This window comes from Chanodichthys erythropterus, chromosome 8 (assembly GCF_024489055.1).
Source record: "Chanodichthys erythropterus isolate Z2021 chromosome 8, ASM2448905v1, whole genome shotgun sequence".
NCBI lineage: Eukaryota > Metazoa > Chordata > Actinopteri > Cypriniformes > Xenocyprididae > Chanodichthys > Chanodichthys erythropterus.
In genome coordinates this window covers 12,012,177-12,037,844 of record NC_090228.1, presented here as the reverse complement: position 1 = coordinate 12,037,844, position 25,668 = coordinate 12,012,177, and the positions used below count along the sequence as shown (strand labels likewise).

General features: G+C 35.8%; 2 protein-coding genes across 8 annotated transcripts in view; both read right to left on the bottom strand.

Moving 5' to 3' along the window:
• Positions 1 to 5,569: 5,569 nt before the first annotated feature.
• Positions 5,570 to 19,318, bottom strand: cntn1b (contactin 1b). Its single transcript, XM_067391832.1, has 23 exons — positions 19,264 to 19,318; positions 18,403 to 18,444; positions 18,133 to 18,259; positions 17,776 to 17,957; positions 17,569 to 17,664; positions 15,153 to 15,359; positions 14,933 to 15,032; positions 14,494 to 14,675; positions 14,103 to 14,227; positions 13,897 to 14,014; positions 13,650 to 13,800; positions 13,412 to 13,539; positions 12,693 to 12,865; positions 12,473 to 12,596; positions 12,071 to 12,238; positions 10,765 to 10,914; positions 8,870 to 8,940; positions 8,551 to 8,782; positions 8,361 to 8,473; positions 8,099 to 8,288; positions 7,870 to 7,985; positions 6,046 to 6,202; positions 5,570 to 5,823 (listed from the first exon to the last, which is right to left on the bottom strand). The coding sequence occupies exons 1-23, from the start codon at positions 19,316 to 19,318 to the stop codon at positions 5,741 to 5,743; spliced, it is 3,090 nt and encodes a 1,029-aa protein (XP_067247933.1). The 3' UTR covers positions 5,570 to 5,740.
• A 3,184-nt stretch (positions 19,319 to 22,502) lies between these two features.
• The window catches only part of nrcama (neuronal cell adhesion molecule a), a 59,497-nt gene continuing 56,331 nt past the window's right edge, over positions 22,503 to 25,668 (bottom strand). For all 7 annotated transcript variants that reach the window (XM_067391823.1, XM_067391830.1, XM_067391827.1 and 4 more), the window contains one exon: positions 22,503 to 25,063. In XM_067391823.1, coding sequence (XP_067247924.1) covers positions 24,829 to 25,063 — 235 coding nt within the window. In that variant the 3' untranslated portion in view covers positions 22,503 to 24,828. The remainder of the gene's footprint in view (positions 25,064 to 25,668) is intronic.

The following is a 25,668-nucleotide window of genomic DNA, read 5'->3' as shown; positions in this document are numbered from 1 at the left end:
CATTACACAAAATAACGGGTCAATTAATAATAATAATAATAATAATAATAATAACAAGCCTTAATAATAATAAAAAAACAAAGAGATGACATCCAAAGCTTGTAAGGTAGTACAACTAGATCTCTTAATGAATCTAAATTATATTTCGTGTCAAAAGGTCATTTGGTTTAACCGTCCAAAGGCCAATACAGCCATTTCATTTGTGATTAAAATATCTTAAAATGTAATAAATGTATATATTTTTTATTCTGGCGTGATTTTATAGCATCAACATAGTGCAAAATTGTATTAAAATTATGTGTAAAAGACTAGAAGTCATTGCTTTGTTATGAGAAAGAATGCCCGGAAAAATTTATTTCATTGATGTCATTCGGAGTAACCAATATAAATGGACCATTTTGGATCAAGTCATGTGGTCAATATCATGTGACAGGATGTGACATCATTCAGAAACTTGCAAAGGACAAAGTAACTAACTCTCTTTTAACTATCTGAAAAATTCATGTTTTCCGCTATAAAATTTTAAATAAAATTTATAAATTCCGCTATTAATATTTTAAAAACTTGTACTAAATATAAAATGTTTGATTGCACTTTTGCTAGCTAAATATCAGTCTGTTAGCATTGTTTAAAATATCGTCATTCGGTATAACCAAATGTGTCATTTGGTAAAATCAAAGTTTTGGTTAAACCAAATGACTTTTTTGGTGACAAATTTTGTCCATCTTGTAAAAAAAATGTCAAAAGCAGAGATTATAAAAACCACATAATCTCATTGTTAACACTTAATAAAACTCCAAAATGTATTATATCTCCATTATGTTTTTTTTTTTACACTTTTAAAAACCTTATTCGTCAATGACCCTAATATAAAATAAAACAAAATGCCATTTTGATGTGCCTTAACAGACTATTAACTCAATCACAAGCACAGCCGGTTATCTGTGCTTGGCTGTTGATGCTTTGGGCTGGATATAATCAGTGGTTCAGAACTCATTTCAGAATTCTGGGTAATCCTTAATTACGCTGGGAGATGATGGTGTTGATTACCATCTGTATTGCCAAGCTTTGTGCAGGAGTGAAAAATTGTGATTTGGTAGGAAGAGCCTATGGAAGTAAAGGGTCTCGCAGCAGGCGAATACGGCCAAAGTGCTGACAAGCCAGAGAAAAGATTTGAAGAGCAATATCAGACTGAGCACACTAAAAACCTCAATATTTTCTCTAAAGGAGGTGAGCTTCTATTGTGGGCCGTAAAACGCAATCGATCACCTCTGCGGAGCTTAGAGTCACGAGTTAAATGAATTTACACAACACATTTGGTTCTCCGAAGGCTTCGTTTTCAGATCCGCCTGATTGTTGCATTAGGGGTGCGAAATGCTGTTAGATGATCCTAAATAAGATGTCACAAACAAGCAAATCAGCATGGGATATGTTGAAGTGGAGGCACAGGGGAACACGTAGCGCTTCTTTACTGTGCAAACAATCCAATAAAAACGTCCGCACAACCAGCAATTACGCACATATATGACACCCCCTGCCAAACCAATAAAACTACAGGGGGTTTGACAAGCGCCGTAATGCTTTGGTGTGTAATATGAATGACAATCCGCATCAAACCGGCCCAGGAGGGTTGTATATGTCATATATGTCCTCACCGAGACCCCGCTGAACCCTGAGATTCAGCAGCCCACTTCTCAAAAAATGCTTGCAACTGCACCGCAGGCCCTGCCACACACATACAGTGATTTATGATCGTCTGTCAGAGCAAATACAGCCTATTTTACATGCTCCCTACCAAGCAAAAGGAAAGCCAGACCCGTCCACCAGCACTTCCATTCTGCCTTTCTGCCACAGTGGCGCTCCTAAATAACAGACAATGCGCTGGAAGATGAAACATTGAACGTATGGAGCACAGATGCACACCTGATCTGCATAAAATGCATCTGTAGGCGGACACAGAATTACCTGGAAGAGGAAAAGCAGACAAGCTCTAAATCACAACTCTTGAGTTTTCCTGGTTTATTGGTGAGGCATGAAGTGTTTTGTTAAAAGGGTTCCAAACCTGTAAGACCTTTGTTCAATTTTGGAACTGAAATTAAGATATTTTTGATGAAATCCAAGTTTTTTTTACTCCCCATAGCAAGCAATGTAATAACCACATTCAAGGTCCAGAAAAGTAGTAAAGACATTGTTAAAGGTGCCCTAGAATGTTTTTTCACAAGATGTAATATAAGTCTAAGGTGTCCCCTGAATGTGTCTGTGAAGTTTCAGCTCAAAATACCCCATAGATTTCTTTTAATTAATTTTTTTTAACTGCCTGTTTTGGGCCATCATTAAATATGCACCGATTCAGGCTGCGGCCCCTTTAAATCTTCGCGCTCCCTGCCCCCCCGAGCTCTCGACTATACAGTGCATAAACAAATTTCACACAGCTAATATAACCCTCAAAATGGATCTTTACAAAATGTTTGTCATGCATACTGCATGCATGCATCGGATCATGTGAGTGTAGTATTTATTTGGATGTTTACATTTGATTCTGAATGAGATTGAGGCTATGCTGCATGGCTAAAGCTAACATTACACACTGTTGGAGAGATTTATAAAGAATGAAGTTGTGTTTATGAATTATACAGACTGCAAGTGTTTAAAAATGAAAATAGTGACGGTTCTCTTGTTTCCGTGAATACAGTAAGAAACGATGGTAACTTTAACCACATTTAACAGTACATTAGCAATATGCTAACGAAACATTTAGAAAGACAATTTACAAATATCACTAAAAATATCATGATATCATGGATCATGTCAGTTATTATCGCTCCATCTGCCATTTTTCGCTATTGTCCTTGTTTGCTTACCTAGTCTGATGATTCAGCTGTGCACAGATCCAGACGTTAATACTGCCTGCCCTTGTGTAATGCATTGAACATGGGCTGGCATATGCAAATATTGGGGGCGTGCATATTAATGATCCCGACTGTTACGTAACAGTCGGTGTTATGTTGAGATTCGCCTGTTCCTCGGAGGTCTTTTAAACAAATGAGATTTATATAAGAAGGAGGAAACAATGGAGTTTGAGACTCACTGTATGTCATTTCCATGTACTGAACTATTGTTATTCAACTATGCCGAGGTAAATTCAATTTTCAATTCTAGGGCACCTTTAAAATAGTCAACGTACCAACAGTGGTTCAACCTTAATGTTATGAAGCGACTTTGTGCGAAAAAACAACAATTTCTTCTCTTCCCTCTCGGTCTCCTACGCTGTTGACGTAGTAGACAGTGCAGCGCTTCTGTGTTTACGTCCGAATGGTGGCTGCGTTTATTGTGACAACGGCATCTGAGACTGACAGGGAAGAGGAGAATATGAATAAAGTCGTTACTGGATAAAGTCACTTTATAACATTAAGATTGAACCACTGTAGTTACCTTTGCTTTCTATGTGGGATAAACAAAAAAAAACTTGGATTTCATCAATGATATTTTAATTTGTGCTCAGAAGATGAATGAAGGTCTTACGGGTTTGGAATGACATGAGGGTGAGTAATTAATGACAGAAATTTCAGTTTTGGGTGAACTAACCCTTTAAGTTACAGTGCTGAGAATCTTACTCTTGTAACACTGAATTTTGTTCAAAAGTCTCAATGTAATCTCAATGCTGTAGAAGAAACAAATGAGATATGAAAGAGACACATATCTGTACCCAACCAATACAATCAATTCATAATAAACATCCACTTATTTTCTGGTAATGCATAAACACTATACATTAACATTACACATAGTCAGTTATATTCAAAAACTTCCACCACCATAACAACTTGCAAGGACAAAACCTCTGAATGATAAGACAGGATTAAATTAAACACACAGAAGAAAAAGGCCACGTGTGGTGTTACAGAAGAAGTAAATCTGTGCTCTGTATGTCACTGCCAGTGCTGCTTCATTAAGAGCCCTAATGATGATGTTTAATTAGTGGTTTCTCATCCACAACTGATGATATATGAGTCAACCAATGAGAGATGAAGCAAGATGTGTATATGGACCATGAAGTGTTTAGAGTACACAAACACTAATGCATTTCTGTAATGCAGAACAACTCTATTCTATCATACACAAACTATATTACAATCATCTCCACAAATGTAGGCAAAATATGACTTTGAGGTACATTTCTGTATATTTAAGCATATTTTATCACTCTAGATATTATATTAGGCTACAATTTAATTGCATACTATAAAGAAAATGAATGAAATACAGTACAGTATATGAAATGGGATTCATTGTTCTGCCTCTATTGTTTATGTTATGCTGACATCTACTGGATGACTCCGAACATCAAGGCCAGTGCGTCTATTGTTGGATGGCGCCATTTGGATTTTGAAATTAAAACATTGCAATGTTGTTTTAACAATTACCAGGTGTAAAACCTTGTTTTTTCTTCAATAAGAATGAGAGATAAACCGAAAAACTCACTCATTTTGCTTCCAACGATAAGCTGCTTTTATGGACTTAACAGATGTGATTGTTTGTCCAGTTTAAGTACATTTATATGGGATGAGAAGATAAATACCGCACGTGCACCACGCTGTTTATTGCGTCCTGTCTGTTGTACCACTGATAGTCACTAGAGGACGTTTATTAAAATAATTTAGACTGCTTATGGATTTATATCTAAATTGAAGTCTGTTGTTAACATTACTTTAAGAGACTAGATACGTTTTTGTACAAAATAAATTACACACATTCATTCCCAAAACGTGAATTATTAAGAACTATTTCGCTAACAAGTTAGCAAGCTAAATAAGGACAAGTACCACAAGGATGTGTTCATTGACTATTGTGACTGTTCAGACCAAAATTGTGAAGTTAAGGTTTTTAATTAATGAATAAGGACATTTGAAGTGTTTAAAATTAGATACTTTTCATACTAGTTTAATGTTGTCACATGATTTATCAAACATATACATAGTTTTCACAAAAGATTTGTCTGATTTTGGAATGTAACACTATGGCATTTAGGGAAAAAAAGTTGAATATGATATAATTTTTGTGAGCATATCAGCATGATTCAAACATTCTTTGTTTTTAGGTAGAGACTTTAATGGTAGGATTTTAACAGGGAAATATACTGTAACTGGTGGTTTCAATGCCATTTCTGAGATGAAAGATTGGTAGGAAGACAAAAGAAAAGCAATTTGTTTAATGTTTTCGATGTTTACTGATATACAGATGAAAATTGCAGTGTACATTTTTAGCAAAATAGTAGGAAGATACTAAGAAAGTCACTTTAAAATCAAACACAGTGACAAAAATAGATTTGTAAACATGAAACGCAAATTAAATGTGGGCAAACAAGTGTAAAAAACAAACAACTGAAGTTTAAACATTTCTATGAACATCGCAGCTGATGACATGAAAAAAATGACTTACAAAGCATGTTCTGTAATAAATACATATGTCTTATTTTTGAATAATTGATGGAAAGTCATCAAAAAAAATATCCTGATACTATATATTTACTTATTTTACAACACCATTTCATTAGTTGATTGTGGGCATTTTGTAAGGCAAATCAAGAGGGAAAATACAAACTTTTTTTTATATTTTACACTCCCAAACAAACTTTATCTGCACCATGAAAACCTTCCCTGTGAGGAAATGCACTCAGACTATATTAGGATTGTTTCTCAGAAGTCGACTTTGCCAAAGTTTTGACAGTCTTCTTGTTTGCCTACAGGCCTAAATTCATCCAGCCCAGAGCCAACAGCAAGACAGAGGCAATGCTGAGAGAGTCAGCACTCAGAGCCGCTTTACCTGAAAACAATACAAAACAATGGTAAGAAACACAAGTATACGATCTGTGGAACTGCATCAGTCTGAAAATACTGAAAAGGATGAGACTATGAGAGGGATTTCAAATATATTTTAAATGATGCTAAACTTCAGATATCATTTTGCCATCATCAGCATGATTGGGGTAAGAAAATGATGAATGAGGTGAATCATCTTTATTGATTAGTGAAAGGAAGTATTCACCTTGTACTCTGATCTGTGATATGGGTCCATCACCTCCCTCACAGCGGGCTCGGACCTCTATGACGTAATCGCCGGTCTCTGGCATGGGGAAGTCGATGTAGTGCCTGCCGGTGGTGTAAAGCTTCCCATAACGCTCTCCTTCCTTACGGAACAAAATCTAAAAGAAAGATACAAATGTTCACAATATTTCTAAGGCATCAATAAACAACAAAATCAGTGAAAATAAAAAAAATAAATTTAAATAAAAAGAATGAATTAAAATAAAAGCATTAAAATAAGGTTTCAGTAATAAAATAATAGAGCAAATAAAATAAAAAAATAGTATAAATGATAAATTGAAATAAGGTAATAAAATAAAATAATAAAATAGTATAAATGATAAATTGAAATAAAGGCATTAAAATAAGGTTCCAATAATAAAATAAATAAAATGAAAAATAGTCCAAATGATAAACTGAAATATTAAAATAAGGTTTAAGTAATAAAATAAAATAAGCAATAAAATAAGGTTCCAGTGATAAAATATAAAAAATTATAAATGATAAATTAAAATAAAGGCATTACAATAAGGTTCCAGTAATAAAATAAAATAAAATAAAATAAAATAAAATAAAATAAAATAAAATAAAATAAAATAAAATAAAATAAAATAAAATAAAATAAAATAAAATAAAAATAATAAAAGCAATCAAATAAGGTTTTGGTCTTAAAATATAAAAATGTATAAATGATAAATTAAAATAAAGGCATTACAATAAGGTTCCAATAATAAAATGAATAAAATAAAAAATGTCATAAATGATAAATTGAAATAAGGGCATTAAAATAAGGTTTTGGTAATAAATAAAATAAAATAAAATAAAATAAAATAAAATAAAATAAAATAAAATAAAATAAAATAAAATAAAATAAAATAAAATAAAATAAAATAAAATAAAATAAAAAGATTTCAGTAATAAAATATAAAAAAAGTATAAATGATAAATTAAAATAAAGGCATTACAATAAGGTTTCAATAATAAAATAAAATTGATAAATTGAAATAAGGGCATTAAAATAAGGTTTTGGTAATAAAATATAAAAATGTATAAATGATAAATTAAAATAAAGGCATTACAATAAGGTTCCAATAATAAAATTAATAAAATAAAAAATGGCATAAATGATAAATTGAAATAAGGGCATTAAAATAAGGTTTTGGTAATAAAATAAAATAAAATAAAATAAAATAAAATAAAATAAAATAAAATAAAATAAAATAAAATAAAATAAAATAAAATAAAATAAAATAAAATAAAATAAAATAAAATAAAAAGATTCCAGTAATAAAATATAAAAAGTATAAATGATAAATTAAAATAAAGGCATTACAATAAGGTTTCAATAATAAAATAAAATTGATAAATTGAAATAAGGGCATTAAAATAAGGTTTTGGTAATAAAATATAAAAATGTATAAATGATAAATTAAAATAAAGGCATTACAATAAGGTTCCAATAATAAAATAAATAAATAAAAAATGGCATAAATGATAAATTGAAATAAGGGCATTAAAATAAGGTTTTGGTAATAAAATAAAATAAAATAAAATAAAATAAAATAAAATAAAATAAAATAAAATAAAATAAAATAAAATAAAATAAAATAAAATAAAGGTTCCAGTACTAAAATATAAAAAAGTATAAATGATAAATTGAAATAAGGGCATTAAAATAAGGTTCTAGTAATAAAATGGAATAAACATTAAGATGAACAAGACATTAAAGAATGTGTCTCTCAAGTCTTTTGTCAACAGAATACTAGGTAAAATATAACAGACTCACTTTGTAACCCTCCACATAGGACTCATTCCAGTAATTATAGATGTGATCCCAATACAGATAGAGCCATTTGCGCGTAAAGCTGACATATTTGTATACTCTCAAACGACGACTTGGAGCTGGAAAGATAATACACATATATTATCAGTACATTTAAGCTCTCGTTTCAAATGTAAGGCCTGTATAAACCAATAATCTGGGCGAGTGATCTAGAGAAGTGCAAATCTCTTACGAGGTCTCCTGGTGAACATTTCACAGTGCTCACTGGGCGGCCCGAGCCCAGCTCCGTTGAACGCTCGAACCTCTATAAGGTAGTGAGAGTCAGGCCGCATGTTCTCCAGGCGAGTTTGGTTAATCATTCTATGAACAATGACTCGAGAGGCAGCAGCTTCATTATCATCGTACTTTCTCCAGTAACGAATCTAGACTCCAAATGAAGAGACATGAGGATCAAAACTTCATGATTATTTTCTGTTATTTCACTTAGGACTCACCTGGTATCCGTCAACCCAGTTTGGCGGCACCTGATAGACCGGTAACCACCAGACCAAAGCCTCTGTAGAGGTGACCTGACGGGCATAGACGTCTAATGGAGCTTCAGTCGGAGCTGAGAGTGATATTACATGTGTTAAAGGATACTAATTTAAGAGCAAATAAGAGCTGAATACCATCAAACCTTCTCACCTTGGCGTGGCGAGTAGACCACAGATATAAGACTTGAGGGTCCTTCTCCTTTGTTGTTGTAGGTGTTCACTTTGACCTGTATTTCTGTGTCTGGGGTCATGCTCTCTTTGTAGACATACCGTCTCGTCTCAGGATCCTCCACGGTCGTCCATTTCCACTCATAATCCTCATGCGGCTTGAACGCCACAACGTAGCCAAATTTTTTACCAAAGAAGAACTGAGGTTTCACGGGCTGCAATGGAATGAAGGAAATGAGAAATCTGCCACTGACCACTGATCAATAAATATAGCATAAATGCAGTAGCATATGAAGACGTACAGTCCAGGTCACGATTAGCTCGCCAGTTATTCCTACTTGACCGAAGACGTCAGAAGGAGCTACTGTAGGCCCTGAGATAAGAGAAAGACTGGGTGAGACTACATGTGCTTCACAGAACTGATTTTACTAAAACATGGATAAATATGTATGTATATATATACAGTGGGTACGGAAAGTATTCAGACCCCCTTAAATTTTTCACTCTTTGTTATATTACAGCCATTTGCTAAAATAATTTAAGTTCATTTTTTTCCTCATTAATGTACACACAGCACCCCATATTGACAGAAAAACACAGAATTGTTGACATTTTTGCAGATTTATTAAAAAAGAAAAACTGAAATATCACATGGTCCTAAGTATTCACACCCTTTGCTGTGACACTCATATATTTAACTCAGGTGATGTCCATTTCTTCTGATCATCCTTGAGATGGTTCTACACCTTCATTTGAGTCCAGATGTGTTTGATTATACTGATTGGACTTGATTAGGAAAGCCACACACCTGTCTATATAAGACCTTACAGCTCACAGTGCATGTCAGAGCAAATGAGAATCATGAGGTCAAAGGAACTGCCTGAAGAGCTCAGAGACAGAATTGTGGCAAGGCACAGATCTGGCCAAGGTTACAAAAAACTTTCTGCTGCACTTAAGGTTCCTAAGAGCACAGTGGCCTCCGTAATCCTTAAATGGAAGATGTTTGGGACGACCAGAACCCTTCCTAGAGCTGGCCGTCTGGCCAAACTGAGCTATCGGGGGAGAAGAGCCTTGGTGAGAGAGGTAAAGAAGAACCCAAAGATCACTGTGGCTGAGCTCCAGAGATGCAGTCAGGAGATGGGAGAAAGTTGTAGAAAGTCAACCATCACTGCAGCCCTCCACCAGTCGGGGCTTTATGGCAGAGTGGCCCGACGGAAGCCTCTCCTCAGTGCAAGACACATGAAAGCCCACATGGACTTTGCTAAAAAAAACACCTGAAGGACTCCAAGATGGTGAGAAATAAGATTCTCTGGTCTGATGAGACCAAGATAGAACTTTTTGGCCTTAATTCTAAGTTGGCCTTAATTCTAAGCGGTATGTGTGGAGAAAACCAGGCACTGCTCATCACCTGTCCAATACAGTCCCAACAGTGAAGCATGGTGGTGGCAGCATCATGCTGTGGGGGTGTTTTTCAGCTGCAGCGACAGGACAATCGAGGGAAAGATGAATGCGGCCAAGTACAGGGATATCCTGGATGAAAACCTTCTCCAGAGTGCTCAGGACCTCAGACTGGGCTGAAGGTTTACCTTCCAACAAGACAATAACCCTAAGCACACAGCTAAAATAACGAAGGAGTGGCTTCACAACAACTCCGTGACTGTTCTTGAATGGCCCAGCCAGAGCCCTGACTTGAGCATCTCTGGAGAGACCTAAAAATGGCTGTCCACCAACATTTACCATCCAACCTGACAGAACTGGAGAGGATCTGCAAGGAGGAATGGCAGAGGATCCCCAAATCCAGGTGTGAAAAACGTGTTGCATCTTTCCCAAAAAGACTCATGGCTGTATTAGATCAAAAGGGTGCTTCTACTAAATACTGAGCAAAGGGTCTGAATACTTAGGACCATGTGATATTTCAGTTTTTCTTTTTTAATAAATCTGCAAAAATGTCAACAATTCTGTGTTTTTCTGTCAATATGGGGTGCTGTGTGTACATTAATTAGGAAAAAAAATGAACTTAAATGATTTTAGCAAATGGCTGCAATATAATAAAGAGTGAAAAATTTAAGGGGGTCTGAATACTTTCCGTAACCACTGTGTGTGTATATATATATATATATATATATATAGAGAGAGAAATTAATAAATAAAATTTCATATAGATATTGAAAGCTGTACTCTTTCTAAATAAACTCACTGGCATCCCATGTCTTGATTTTAATGGACGGGCGGCTGTTTTCCCCAGCTCCAAATTCATTGATGGCATACACACGGAATTCATATTGCATCCAGGGGTAAAGGTCAAGAACTGTTGCTGACTCCGTAGATCCATCCAAAAACACAGGAGCTGGGAAAACAATATTTGTTCACTTACACAAGAGCAAAATTCATTAAAATCACATTAAGAATACATTAAGATCTTCTCAAATGTGACAGTCAAATCAAATTTATTATATTTTAAAACAGAATGCAAATACCTACGAAAAACTCCATTCTGTATTATTGTAAAGTTTTCTAAGGAAATTAGCTGGAAAGGGTTAGTTCACCCACAAATGAAAATTATCCCATGATTTACTCACCCTCAAGCCATCCTAGATCTTCTTTCAGATGAACACAATCAGAGTTATATTTAAAAATATCCAAGCTTTATAATGGTAGTGAATGGGGGATGTGATTTTGAAGCCCAAAAAAATGCATCCATCCTTCATAAAAATAATCCATAAGGCTCCCAGGGGGTTAATAAAGGCCTTCTGAAGCGAAGCAATGGGTTTTTGTATCCCAAAAATATCCATATTTAAAACTTTATTAACTATAATAACTAGCTTCCGGCAGATGGCTGTACGCATCGATTTACGGCGGAAGAGAATCCTCTGACCTGACGCATGACGTAATTACAAACGCAGAAGCACAGAGGATAGAGCAAAGCAAAACACCGGTCACGAATTACAGTAGAAGTCTAAAACGAGAAATTTTAAAGAGAAATGTGAGAGGATGATGATATAAAAGAAGAGGAGCTTGAGTTTGTTGCACAGCCCTATTTGTTTAAACCGCGAGAGGCGTCTAAGCTTACGATGCTCCTACATCCTACAGTGTACATCATACATCGCATCAGTTGATACTCTTTTGGCAAAAGTCGACTTGCGTAGTATGCGTACAGTTTTGCCAGAAGCTAGTTATTTTAATTTATAAAGTTTTAAATATAGATTTCTTATAAATCTATAAACCCATCACTTCAGAAGGCCTTTATTAAGCCCCCGGATCTGTATAGATAATTTTTTTTTTGATGGATGGATGCATTTTTTGAGCTTCAAAATCTCACTCCCCATTCCCTACCATTATAAAGCTTGGATATTTTTCAGTATATCTCTGATTGTCTTTGTCTGAAAGAAGATAGTCATATACACCTAGGATGGCTTGAGGGTGAGTAAATCATGGGATAATTTTCATTTCTGGGTGGACTATCCCTTTAAGATATGTGTTTTGTCTCCCTCTAGTGGACTCACAAGTGGATGCAGTTTTCCAGTCCTCTGGATCCAGGGCGTAAAAGTCTCGTGTTTGTACAACATGCTGGATGAGGGGACTACCATGGTCCGATCCCAGACACCATCGTAGTTTTACTGACGTGTCTCCAATCTCTTCCACGCGGATGCCACCCGGAGGACCAGGCAAGCCTGAAGCGAAAACAGTCGACATTCTCGACAATGTCATGATGGTCTATTTGATGTAAATAATAATACAATACAAATGGTTAGTTGTTGAACGGCTAAACACCACTGCATTGTTTTTAAAGAGGCCACATATTATTCTTTTACAAGGTATTGATTTTGTTTTTAGGGACTACTAGAATAGATCTTCATGCTTGAATGTTCAAAAAAAGCATTAGTTTAATAAGCTAGGACACCAACCTTTGACAAAAACATCAGCTTCGGCGGTGGCGTTGTCCACTATAGTCTGAGCTGTGCAGATATAGTGTCCTGCATGCCTCACCTGAATATTCTTGATCAGCAGGTCTCCACTGTGCTCATTACCCTGCAAAAACAAACACAAAGAAACAATCAAAGTACTTCTACATGTCCTCCTGTATTTCTCATCAAAAGAACTCCTGGGATTCTTGGCTCTACTCACCATGAGCTGTTCGTAGTGTTCAAAGTCTGTGAAGAAGTTGATTTCGTAGGAATCGACATTCCAGATGAAGGTGATGTCCAGGCTGGGGTCATATGATGCAGAGCACTGGAGAATTCTACTGTCACCTACAACCGCCTCAGTGTCTGATGGAGCCACTGTAATCTTGGTGGCCTCTGGGAAAATTTAACAAACGATGCATTCAGCAAATGCATTCGCCTCATATTAAATAAGAGGCTACATGGAATATCTATAAAAGTGAAAAATGTATAAAAGGAATATTTGCAAAATTGACCAGTCACAAAACCTATGAGAAATACTTGCCCTTATAAATGTATATACTGTACTGTACATTTTAACCTAAAATCTTTATGTTGATAAAAGAGTAAATTAAAATGCTCAACTATCTATTCAGCCCATAATAATTCTATTTATAAGATAATCTCAATTAATTTCAGAAAAATTCAGTTAAAATTATTTTGTTAATTAATTATGATTAAAAAAAAAAACTCAATTAAATATCTACATTTAAGTCTACATATAATTGGGCAATTTTTCATTTTCATTTTCATTTTCATTTTCATTTTCATAAAATAAAATAAAATAAAATAAAATAAAATAAAATAAAATAAAATAAAATAAAATAAAATAAAATAAAATAAAATAAAATAAAATAAAATAAAATAAAATAAAATGGTGACAAGATTTGAATTTTGTCTGACCAGTGATAGTGAGGGTCCCTGTGCTGTTGGATTTGCCGCGGTCATTCTCAGCGTAGCAGGTGTACGAGCCCTCGTCACTTTTTGTTGCATTCAGAATCTCCAGACTTCCATCATCCCAAATTAACATCCTGAAAAATGTGAAATGATGATGAGGCTAAGCTTCTATCACCACCACCACCACCACCACATTTTGATTTAGCTGTAACTAAATGCATGTATTTAAGATGGACTGACTAACCTTGAAGAGTTGGTCAGCAGCTCTGAGCCTCGTTTCCAGATGAACTTGGGTTTAGGAGCAGCACGGGGTTTGCACTCAATAACCACACGTCCATTTTCAGCCCCTAGCAGAACCTTCTTCACTGGATTATATATGAATGTTGGTGCACAGGCTGTGAAGAGACCATTGGAGACACTCAACCTTTCTATTTTTCTATGTAGACTACTACTTCAGAAGCACGACAGTAAAGAAGTGTGTTAAAGCTCACAGACGACCCGAAGCTCTGCGCTGGCATAGATGGTCCCCCATTCATTCTCAGCAATGCACTGATACATGCCTGAATCCTCAAATGTGAGGCTGGAGAATTTCAGCTCTCCTTTGCCATACTGGAGATCAGAAAAAACACACATGATTACTTGAACAACTTGAAGTACTCATATGGGATTTTCACAGCAAATAAAACAGGGTATTAACCGAATAGCCATCCTTCAGCCAGCGTATCCATGGTTGGGGCTTCCCTACGGCGACACATCTGAGAGTGAGTTCACTACCAACATCTTTTTCTGTGTCATTGATGTGCTCCGCCCACTCTGGAGCACCTGAGGAGACAATATAATATAATATAATATAATATAATATAATATAATATAATATAATATAATATAATATAATATAATATAATATAATATAATATAATATAATAATTAAAAATCGATTAATCGCGATTAATCGAACTACTGTTAGATGCGATTAATCGATTTTACAGCACTTTATAATATAATATGCTTTCTGTAATTTTATATAAGCCATGTTTATCCAGCAAATACATAAAACAGAACTAAACCAGAGTCTGAGTTTGTGTTACCTTCCACATAGAGCCACTGTCGATACCAGTCCATCCCCTTAACATTGAGCGTCTCACACTCATAGCTGCCCTCGTCCTCGTACTGAACATTAATCAGATGCAGTAAAGCTCCATTCATGCTGACCTCATAGTTGGGTGGGAGATCAGCGTCTAACTTCCTCCAGCGAATGTGTGGGAGCGGACTGAAAAGTATAATGATTGAGTTTATATGGTTGGAAACAACCCTAAATGAGTGAGGAACAAATTTAGTGCTATTGTGTGAGTAACAATGCATTATTAGCAAAAAAGTACTATTGTATTACCATGTTTTTTGGACATATCATGATTATATCATGATATTCTTTGAAATGACTGTTAATACTATGGTAATATGTAATACCATTGCAATGTATATATGAATGTACTATGGTATCAACATGCAGAGTATATACTGACTCACTTTCCAAGGGCAAAGCACTCCAGAGTGATGTTTTGTGCCACCAAAGCATAAGTCTTGGGAAATTTCACACGGATATCAGCAGGATACCGCTTCACCTCCTCTGTGTAAAGGACAGAGATGTAAAGCTAGGTCATTAATTGACCTTTAAAAACAACAGTGGTCTCAGTAGGGTAATTATGAGTTAAACTCTTGGTATTGTGGGTAATGTGAAAGCACTCACTTTCTATTTGTGGAATCAGAGAAATCGGCATGCTGAAAACGCTCTTGCCAATGGTGGGACTTGACACAAAACAAGAATAATTCCCAACATCGGACGCCTCGACTTTGGCAATGTACAGATTCCCAGTGGTCTGAGACACGAAACGCCTCTGGTCTGGGATGATGAAGTTGGGGAAGTCGTTGTAGATCCAGCGGAACATCACTTCACCTGAAAGACGAACAAAATAATTGACAGAAATTTGATTTCAGGTGCTGGAAGGCAAGTGGATATGAATTGTCTTTTTTAGCACTTCTTTTTTTACTACGGATGATGGTTAGGTAATTATGGAAGTTTGTTTCCTTTATGGAGTAAAACAATAAAAAATGTAATTTCAACATTTTATCTCACAATTCTACATTTTTTTCCCTCACATTTCTGAGTTTAAATCTTACAATCAGGGTTCCCACTCGCCTTGAAAGTACTTGGATTTCAGACACATGAATTCAAGGCCTGGAAAGTACTTGAAAACAAATATTGGTCCTTGAAAATGCTTGAATTAAATTTGAAATAAATTTTGTGGAAATTATAACATGCCCCTCTTAGTCCAAGTATATTTTTTTTGGAATATTGTTTTGGAACCAAACAGATATCGCCCCCCCATTGATTACCATAGTAGGAAAAATAATTACTATGGTAGTCAATGGGGGGCGAGATCTTTTTGGTTATTGACATTCTTCCAAATATTTTTCTTTGTGTTCAGCAGAACAATGAAATTCAAACAGGTTTGGAACAACTTGAAGGTGAATAAATGACAGATTTTTCATTTTTGAGTGAACTAACCCTTTAATAAGTCAAAATTGCATGATTACACTCTAGAAAATGCTGGGTTGAAAATGGACCAACCCAGCGATTGGGTTGTTTTAACCCAACTGTTGGGTTAAATGTTTTCCCAACCTGCTGGGTAGTTTTATTTAACCCAACTATTGTTAGAAAATGACTATATGGCTGACTTAAAATGAATATAAAATGAAATTAAAATGTTCATTTATTAAACATATTAATAAATGTTAATTTTCAAGATATTTTGGGTTCATTTTAAGTAAGCAATACTGTAATTTTTAAACAATAGTTGAGTTAAGTAAAACTACCCAGCAGGTTGGGCAAACATTTAACTCAACTGCTGGGTTAAAACAACCCAATCACTAGGTTTGTCCATTTTCAACCCAACTTGGGTTGTTTTTAACCCAGCATTTTTTAGAGTGTATAAAGCCACAATTGTGTCTTATAAAGTCAGAATTGTGATATATAAATTGCAATTCTGATATTTTTCTCAGATGTGTTAATTTATATCTGTCAGTTCTGACTTTCTTTTCTCAGAATTGCAAGCTTATATCTATAATATATTGTATATATTCTGACTTTAAGCCACAATTATGATCCATATGATACTTTTTTTCACACAATTGCAAAATGTATTTTTATAATATTCTCTTTATATTATAATGTTTTTTACTCAAGTAATGATTCATAAAAAATAAAAACCAAAACTAGTATGGAATAATTGTTAACATTAAATCATGAAAGTTCATGAAAGAGTGGGAACCCTGTACAATTCTGACTTGTTTTCTTGCATTACTGAGGGGAACAAATTCAGAATTGTGAGATATAAACTCACAATTGCACGAAAAAATTGCGACTGAGATAAAAAAAATCACAAATACAGAGTTCTGTCATGAAACTCTAGATGGCGCAGACTGACAGGTCCTTAACTCAATCTGCTTGCAATCACATCATTCTCTATAGGGCACGTCTGATTGGATCCTGATGTATCAGTAGCCAATGAGCTCGCTTCTCAACCTTCAAATAATCAGTCAGCATTTGCTGTAGCAGTTGCAGTCCATTTTCAGAAACCCTCCACCTTCCCCAGCTCCACCTGTATGGATCTGCAATGGGTTATTCATGCATGCTATATTGTACAGCAGCAGCATGTCTTACTTGCTACTTATAGCCCACAGTTTTGAGGGAAAAGGTCAGGATTTTGCAAGATGTAAAAAAAAAAAGTCAGAATTGCAAGTTATAAATTTGGAATTGCAAAAGTCAAAATTATGATACAAAAAGTCACAATTACCTTTTTTATTACTCTATAAACCATATATTTTTAATTATATTTACTCTATTCAGTAAATTCATTTACAATTATTTATATTTATTAAATGATTACTTAATTTTAAATTTACTTTTATAATTTAATTTAAAATAGTGTGCAAAAACTTGCAACATATATTCTAGTTAATGTTATTTGTTATTCTTTCAGAGTTGAGACTAGCAGAGAATAACAAATGGGGTCATATAAATCTCCTAGGGAACTTTGTATAAAGTTGTATAAGTTTTATATTACGAGTGGGTTCTCCTGGTAATATATGCCATCATGTCTTACTTGGATAGCGAGAGGGAGGAGAACACAGCAGGACGGCTCCCTGTCCCTCCTTAACATTCACCGGCTCTCTCTCATCTGTAGGGAACTGGTTCAGGTCTGCGGCCCGAAAAATAAAAAAAAATGAACTAAGGAGAGGATATGACAAAAGAGACATCTGGTAACAATTCACAGTCTTTACAAACACAATAAGTCCCGTCTGTCACATACATCCAAATTTGACGGTTGCCTCTTTGCTGATGACAGTGCCGTAGACGTTCTTGGCCACACACACATATTTCCCAGCATGCTTGCTCTTATCTGGGTTGGTGATGACCAGGTTTCCTCCCACCAGGCTAAAGTGTTCATCAGGCTGTTCCATCAGTTTAATTTCCCAGTTGTTTAACCACCATCTGTGAAATACAGGCTTTCATTAATGACCTTCTGACTGATTTTCTCAAAGATTCTTCTTGTAAGTGCAAACAATTTGGTATGTAAACACCTCCCTGCAATTTGGCTTTTCCCCAAAGATAGAGTACAGAGAGGGGTCATGACAACAAACAAAGCACAGGATTAGAAAATATTTACTTGATGATGGCCGGTGGGTTGGCCCGCACCCTGCAATTCATGGAGATTTTGTTCTCTGGTGAATCCTCTGCATACACAGTGTCTAGAGGCTCCTCCTCAAATATAGGGCCAAATCCTGTGGCCTCCTCTGATGGACATGACATGAGCCAGCATTATACTCAATCTACAAAAACCTAAACCTAACTAACAACAAAATAAATTATGGTGAAAAACATCAACATACTGTCTACTAATGTTTGGTGGACTTCTAAGTGAAAGTTAAAGACTTACTGTCAAAAATTCTGGGTTCAAATATCCTGGGTTTAATTGCAGCTGGAGTGGGAAGAAAACAAATCAGAATTATTTTAATTCAACTTCATTTACTTGGACAGCAAGAGAGACTATCCATAATATAGACCTCATTTTTACAGGTTTAATTTTTAACGAATTCAGGTGAATCACACACATCATTTAGTGTGTTTATTAAGCTGTTTTCTTCATGGGGATCATTGACTGCACCTACATTTGGTTTTAGCAATACAGGCAAAATCTACACAGCAAAATCCCCAGAGTTAAATAAACTCTGCTAAGATTACATATTGTCCCTCTCTGCTTAGTGTTAAAGTATAACACGGAAGCAGAGTTAAAGTTAATGAGATAATTAAGTGATTAAGTTATGATTGAGCTTTAGTGATGAACACCTGCTGTTAACAAGCAGAATCACTGAAGAAAAACACAAGAACTACAACTGACTTCAGCCACAGTCTTAGATGAAATCAACTGAACGTAAAAGACATAAAATCTCTCAAGATCTGATTAAACAACTCCACAAACAGCATGTTATCTCATTAACTTATTTTAACTCTATGTAGAGAGGGGCCATATGTTCTCTAAGCAGAGTTGATTTAACTCTGGAGATTTTGCTGTGTACAAAAGTACATAAAATAGACTTTTGTAGATTTTACATAAAGTTCATTCTCATGACTACAGACTAATCCAAACCAAAACAAAAAAGATTTTTAGAGTTAAGATTATACTACATATCTTGTTTAATGTCATTTTCTACTCTTGAAGACATTCCTATAAAGAAATGATTGGGATAATTATGTTCCCAAGTGTGTTCAAATTAAACACAAGCATTCAGTTCCTCACCGGCCGATAAGAAGAAGTAAGAGAGAGCACACAGAAGCACGGCTGGGGTCACCATCTTGAAAATCTGACAGTTAAAAACCAGGCCTGAGGAAGAGGAATGGAAAATTAAAATGTGTGTGAGAGTGTGTGTGGATGAAGTGTTGCAGCTGCATTGTCTTGCTCTGATGTGCCAGAAATGGAAATATCAACAATTTATCAGTGAATCAGCGAGAACATGCATGTTTACGCCCAGAAGTTTAGTCATGACTGCAGATGTAACACATTAAGCACAGTTAAGTCTAAGAGTGTACACACATTTATGCACACATACTCGCACAGTTGCTATATTGTAAATGCACTTCTAAGTATGAGAATGCAGTTTCCTTGATAACACATGCAGCATCTCTTTATCTGCTGTTGCTGCACTTTTACACTTTAACCCTTGCAGACAGTTAGCAAGGACATTTTTTGTATGCCTTGCAAGACATGTCCATTCATTATGCATCTCAAGAACCTGGCTAAGACTCTCACACATGCAATTTCATCCTTGAGCATCTTGTCTGTCCCCATGTTTGGCCATCCAGCTCACAAAAATACTCGTAAAAGACTGTCTTTGTAGCAAGTTGTGCACATGTGGTCTACTTCTATCCATGGTATTTTCACCAATCTCTTATAATCTCATTGCATCCTCTGATCTGCTGTCTGCTCTTGTTCTGCACACTGGGATTTAGGTCACTGCCTGTAAGCTCATACTAAGGGAGTGGCAGTAAAAATCTAGCTGCTGATTCCAAATGATCTTTAAACACACTGGAATACTTTATATTTTAATTTAGCAGAGCAATAGAAATCATGGCTGATGTCACTGTCCTTTTCCTCAAAATTTTTGCAAAACTATTATGCAGAGAATTAAAATCGCGTGATCTTAAGTGTATATTCAGGCCCTAATAAATGCGTCATTGATAACTGCTATTTAGCGCCGCCTTCCGACATAACACTGTCATTACAATCTTTATTGTTACCAGGAAACCGAGGACTAACTTCTGTCCTGTTTAAACTTTAGACAAGTAAATATCATGTAATTTAAAACATCACAGTTTGTTTAAGCATAAAAATTAGAAAATGTAGGCTATTTTTTTTAATAATGTAATTTGTATGAATCCACACTTTTTATTTATTAATTTTATTTGTTTGCATTTGTAATTTAATTTAAATATGTAAGCTATTCTTATTTTATTATGTATTTGTTTATTTATTTTATGCATTTTTTTTTTTTTTTTTTAAACGGATGACATCAACTATGACCGGACTCGTCCACCCTGTTCTTCTGCATTGCGGTATTCCCAAACTGCGCGGAACACCTTCATCCAGACTTGAGCATGCAGAATAAACTCTTGAAGGTCATAACATATCATATTTTCACCAGAATGCCCCATACATATCATTCTATCAGCAGCAAACTTACCGGAAGAATGTGTTAAATCCTTCGTCAAACCCACAGACCTGGATCAGAACCACCGCATCGTCCCGCAGCCCAGTAGGGAGACAGACACATGGCCCGTGCGGCACCAGCCTGCTATTGGATGAGAGCGGAAACTGCGCATGCCAGGATGCCGTAACACAGACTGATGCTCTCTGAGTCCATGTGCTGCTGCAGTGATCTTAAACTGGTCAAGGTGATTTTACGGCATTTGCGAATGAATAAAAATGTATATGGACTAAGATATTTGGTGGTTTAAGGTAATAAGAGGCTTATCCACACACATCTGTTCAAATCCACTGGATTAAATTCTTACACTGGCAGGGGGAGGGAGAGAAACAGATTATTTGTTGTTTATATTGAGTAAAATCAATGTAGAGAGGAAAGTTATGCCACATATATCTCATATATATGCTTTTTTTGCAATCTAATCGTGCTGTTTTACTCTCCAGGGCAGGAAAAGTGCATAAAACCTGAATGCGTACTGTAACATTTAGGGGTAAATTGAGCTACTGTTTGCTTAAGTTGTCCTTTAGGCAAGAAGAAATTACAAAGAGGTCAAACTAATGTACTTAATTATATATTGCGGGATTCTATAATGTTAAGTCAGAAACATGGCATCATCAATCAATCAATCAATCATGGAAGTGAACTTGCCTCATCATCAGAGGTACTGTTTCTTTTAGTTTATACAAAAATACATTATCCACATTTTGATGCACATTATTAACAGTAACACTTTTATTAACCAAAAATAACAAAATAACGACTTATTTAGTGATGGCCGATTTCAAAACACTGCTTCAGGAAGCTTTGGAGCATAATGAATCAGTTTATCGAATCATGATTCAGATCGCGTGTCAAACTGCCAACGGCTGAAATCACGTGACTTTAGCGCTCCGACTGTAAATACTTACAGTCTACACAACAGTTTCCGTGCTCACAGCTCACAGACATTAATATTTTAACGATTTATAAAAGATGAATCATTGTCTGGCCATCTGAAATTTTAGTGTGGAGTTAAAGGTTATGATTATACTTTTTTGGAAGTATTACACCACATCGTGTGTGTATATTAGCATCATCTGTTATTTTCTTGTGGTATGAGATAGAGCTTTAGGACCCGGAAGCGCTGCCGCGTGACGTCAGACTTAACAACCGAATAAATGACAGAATTTTCATTTTTGGGTGAACCCTTTAATTCATGTTTATTTCAACATTTATTAACATTATTCAAAATAAAAGTTGTATTTGTTAACATTAGTTAATGCACTGAACTAACATAATGGACTGTATTTTTATTAACTAACATTAATAAAGATTAATAAATACTGTAACAAAGGTGGCTTATTGTTAGTTCACTTTAGTTAACACATTAATGTTAACAAATGAGACCTCATTTTAAAGTGTTCCCAAAATATAATATATAATTAATAAATCAATAAAACAGCTATGTGAATGTCTTTTTTTTTTTTACTTTTAGCAAATATATAAGAAAATGAATGTTCTTTGATTAATAATTGTGTATAAGGAATACAATCAAAAACAGACAGATGGTAGTGAAATCCAGAAACCAACATTTATTTTAATTCTTTTATATACAAAATATTTTTTTTGCGATTATATTATAGAGTAAACCATTTCACAGCCTTTCATGCTTTATTTTCATGTAGCTTTAACATTAACCAGAATATTATTTCACACACTACGTTTCATTCCTCTTTGCCCCCTCCGACATAAACACATCAAAAGATTCAGCACCCACAGCAGTGCAATCCGGCCTCCTTCTTTGGGGATGCATCCATTTTTTTCTTACTTTTCCTACAGAAAAATGTCATAAACTAGCTGGCCAAATAGAAAAGAAAACAACAGTGCCATTAAAAGAATAAGAGCTGATGCGTGTGTGTGAATTCAGGTGGAACACTGTGCGGTTTTCTGCAGCGCTACCTTACAGTACGTATACTCGTTCATCGGTTGATCCCTGTTTTTCTGACTCATTTCAGGTTCAGGAAATGGGGTTGTCGTCACTTTTCAAGTGGGTTTCTTCATCCGAAGTGACTTACAGTACATAAATTGCTGGGACAGTCCCCCTAGAGCATCCTGGGATTTAACGTCATGCTCAAGGGCATGGTAGGATATCTGATAGGATATCTCAGCAGCTTTTCCCTGCATCCTTTCATGTGTCTAAAATCATTTTGGCTGGATATTTACAAAGCAAATGTCATATCTATACATTAAAAAGCAGACAATTCCAAACTAAAAAACTTGATGCAAGTTATGACAAGCTAAATCATGAAAATCTAGGGCCTTGCCAAAAAAAAAAGAGGCTCGCCCCATATATACAGTGGACAGACATATACTCAAACACACATTCACATCCATCTCGCACAAACATCCAAACGCACACATGTATATGCATGCCTGCATAAACCGCACATACTCCAGCCATATTTGACGACAGCACCACTGCCGACTGTGTTTAGTGAAGCCCTGATTTCACTACACTCGACAGCTTGTAATACTTCATAACATGCAATAACATGATTTAAAAAACAGTTACATGTGATAATGTGTATATTTCTGCCTACTGGTGTTGCGTATGTTGTGATTTTTCCAAGGACAGGCTACTGCAAATACCACAGTCAGATGTTTCCATTGCCTTTATGAGTTGCCATCAATGTGTCAGATCTGACCAATCAACAGCAGTTCACTCATTACAATAAAGTGGCAGTATTTTTAGCTGTCAACAAGGGGAATGAGATGCCCCTCACCCCAATTTGAGGTGATTTCTGTGGCGGCTGAGTAGGTGACATCATTTCTTTGTACATGTAAGTCTTGCGGTCTTCAGTCAGCCCTGGACTTCAGTATCACTTGCAGTGCTGATATAAAAGGACTCTGAGAGGGATGAGAGGGAATCTTTTATGATTATAGAATAATGTTTTCTACCAAGGCACTAAGGAACCGTGCTGAGGGGCCTTCGTTGCATCCCATACTGTAAAACCACACCAGGGGTGGCGTGAATTTTGGCGCCCAACGCGGGGCTAAGGGTGGCTACATGGCTGACTGGGGGGCATTCCTTCACAAAAAAAGTCCTGGATGAAGTGAACCTTAAGTCGGTCACTGACTTTTCTGCAGGGATAAAACATTGAAAGATGCTCGTCGTAAATAAATAAAACAAATATAGGGTGCAAAAAGAACTGAAAAAGGACAAAACCACATCTGCGTGTCTGAAAAGAGTGCTTGTGTGTCAAAAACATGCTACCTCATCCCTGATAACCAGTTTTTAAATTCTGTGATTTTTTGTATATTCAAAACTGTCTGCCAAAAAGACGCCTAAGAACAGCTTTTACACGTATTACATACTTCACAACAATGCCCACAAAGACATTGGTGCCTGAAATGTGCATAATACCGATTTTAACACTGACGACAGAACGTAACAGGCATCGGCTGTGAAGCAAAAGTGAGTATCATACAGTTAGACGAGGTTCACTGTCTCCACAAAGCTGGCTAAAGGTGCGGTCACATTAGCGAAATTTCACATGTAAAAAGGTCCATTGAATATTGTCAATATGTGTGGGGATATCTTTCACCCTTACGCAAAATTCTCAATCGCGTGAATTTCTATTGAATTCGCCTGTGAAAATTCGGTGAACGACAGTAAATGTGACCACACCTTAATGCTAATTCGCAGAAGGCATGATGTCAATAACTGATTCCATGCGTGTCCAGGGTACGAGATGGTGTGATATAATGCCATCTGACAGTAAATAGGGCCATGTTAATAAAATATTTTCTTATATATGTCAATTTATATATTCCTATACACATATATTAATATATATGTATGTTTACCATAAGATAATACACTTATTACGTCTTGTAATGTCATGTGATGTTTGCTCTGACCAATCACGGTGAAGCTAGGACTGGCCCTCTGCTCGCATTTTGCATAATTTCTCACTGTCTTACGTTAGGGGGCATTTGTTTTATTTCTTTTGTTGTGTGATGTCGGGGTCACAGTGCAACAGAGAATGTTCTCCGTATGATGGTGTGACAAGGAGGAGGGGCGTTGGATGGGTCAAAGGTCACGAGGCATATCCAGGCAGTTACACAAAGGAGTTCATGGCGTTGACTGGGGAAGGAGCCTCCGAACTTTCGTTGCCCTCCGCCGTGTCTTTTTCCTTCTTCCCACTGTACTGGCCGATGAACGAACCGTCCTCATTGAACTGGCCGTCTCCTCCCTCGCCGTAATCTACCAGGCTGTCGTCACTGTCGTCCTTCTTGACCGTGCCATTGGATGGGGTCCGGCTGCCCTTCAGGGGCTTGTGATCCTCCGTGTCACTGATGTAAAGAGCAGAGACAAGGGGGAGGGGAGGATATTACAACAGCACAATTTAAAACTAGATATTGGAGATTGTCCATTTCCAACATGCTGTTTAGTGCAGGTATTTTCACGACAGTCCTTAAATGCGTCTCTCCTATATCCGGGAGGTAGTAGATGGTAATAACTGGTCATAACGTGCATTTCGAAGGGTAAATTAGGGCACATTCATCATAATGCATAAAACACTTCTATCAAAATGAAAAAAAAAAAAAAAACATAAAATGACCATTGAGGATTTCTAAACAAATGCAGTAAAATAATAATTTAAATGAAGTAAAATCACAATAAGCAATTAAAAAAAAAAAAAAAAAAAATACAACTATGAAGTTTTTTTTTCTCAGATTTAACAAAAACAAAGGTTATATTTGTCTCGTCCATGAGATTTACAGCTATTTGTTTAATGATCTTCTATAACTAGGATATGAATAATGGGGGAACATATGCATGCAAGATTTACAAAGCCCCTCTTACCTTTCTAAAGACCTGAACTCCCCCCAAAATCAAAACACATAGGAGGAACAAATGAGACAGACTGACAAGTTTGCCAATGAGGTTATCACTT

Coding starts and splice junctions, on each gene's coding strand:
- cntn1b (XM_067391832.1), bottom strand. CDS start 19,318: ATGGTGACCCCAGCCGTGCTTCTGTGTGCTCTCTCTTACTTCTTCTTA. Junction 18,445..19,263: donor TTACTTCTTCTTATCGGCCG/GTGAGGAACTGA, acceptor TTCCCACTCCAG/CTGCAATTAAACCCAGGATA. Junction 8,474..8,550: donor GGTCTACTCGCCACGCCAAG/GTGAGAAGGTTT, acceptor TATCACTCTCAG/CTCCGACTGAAGCTCCATTA.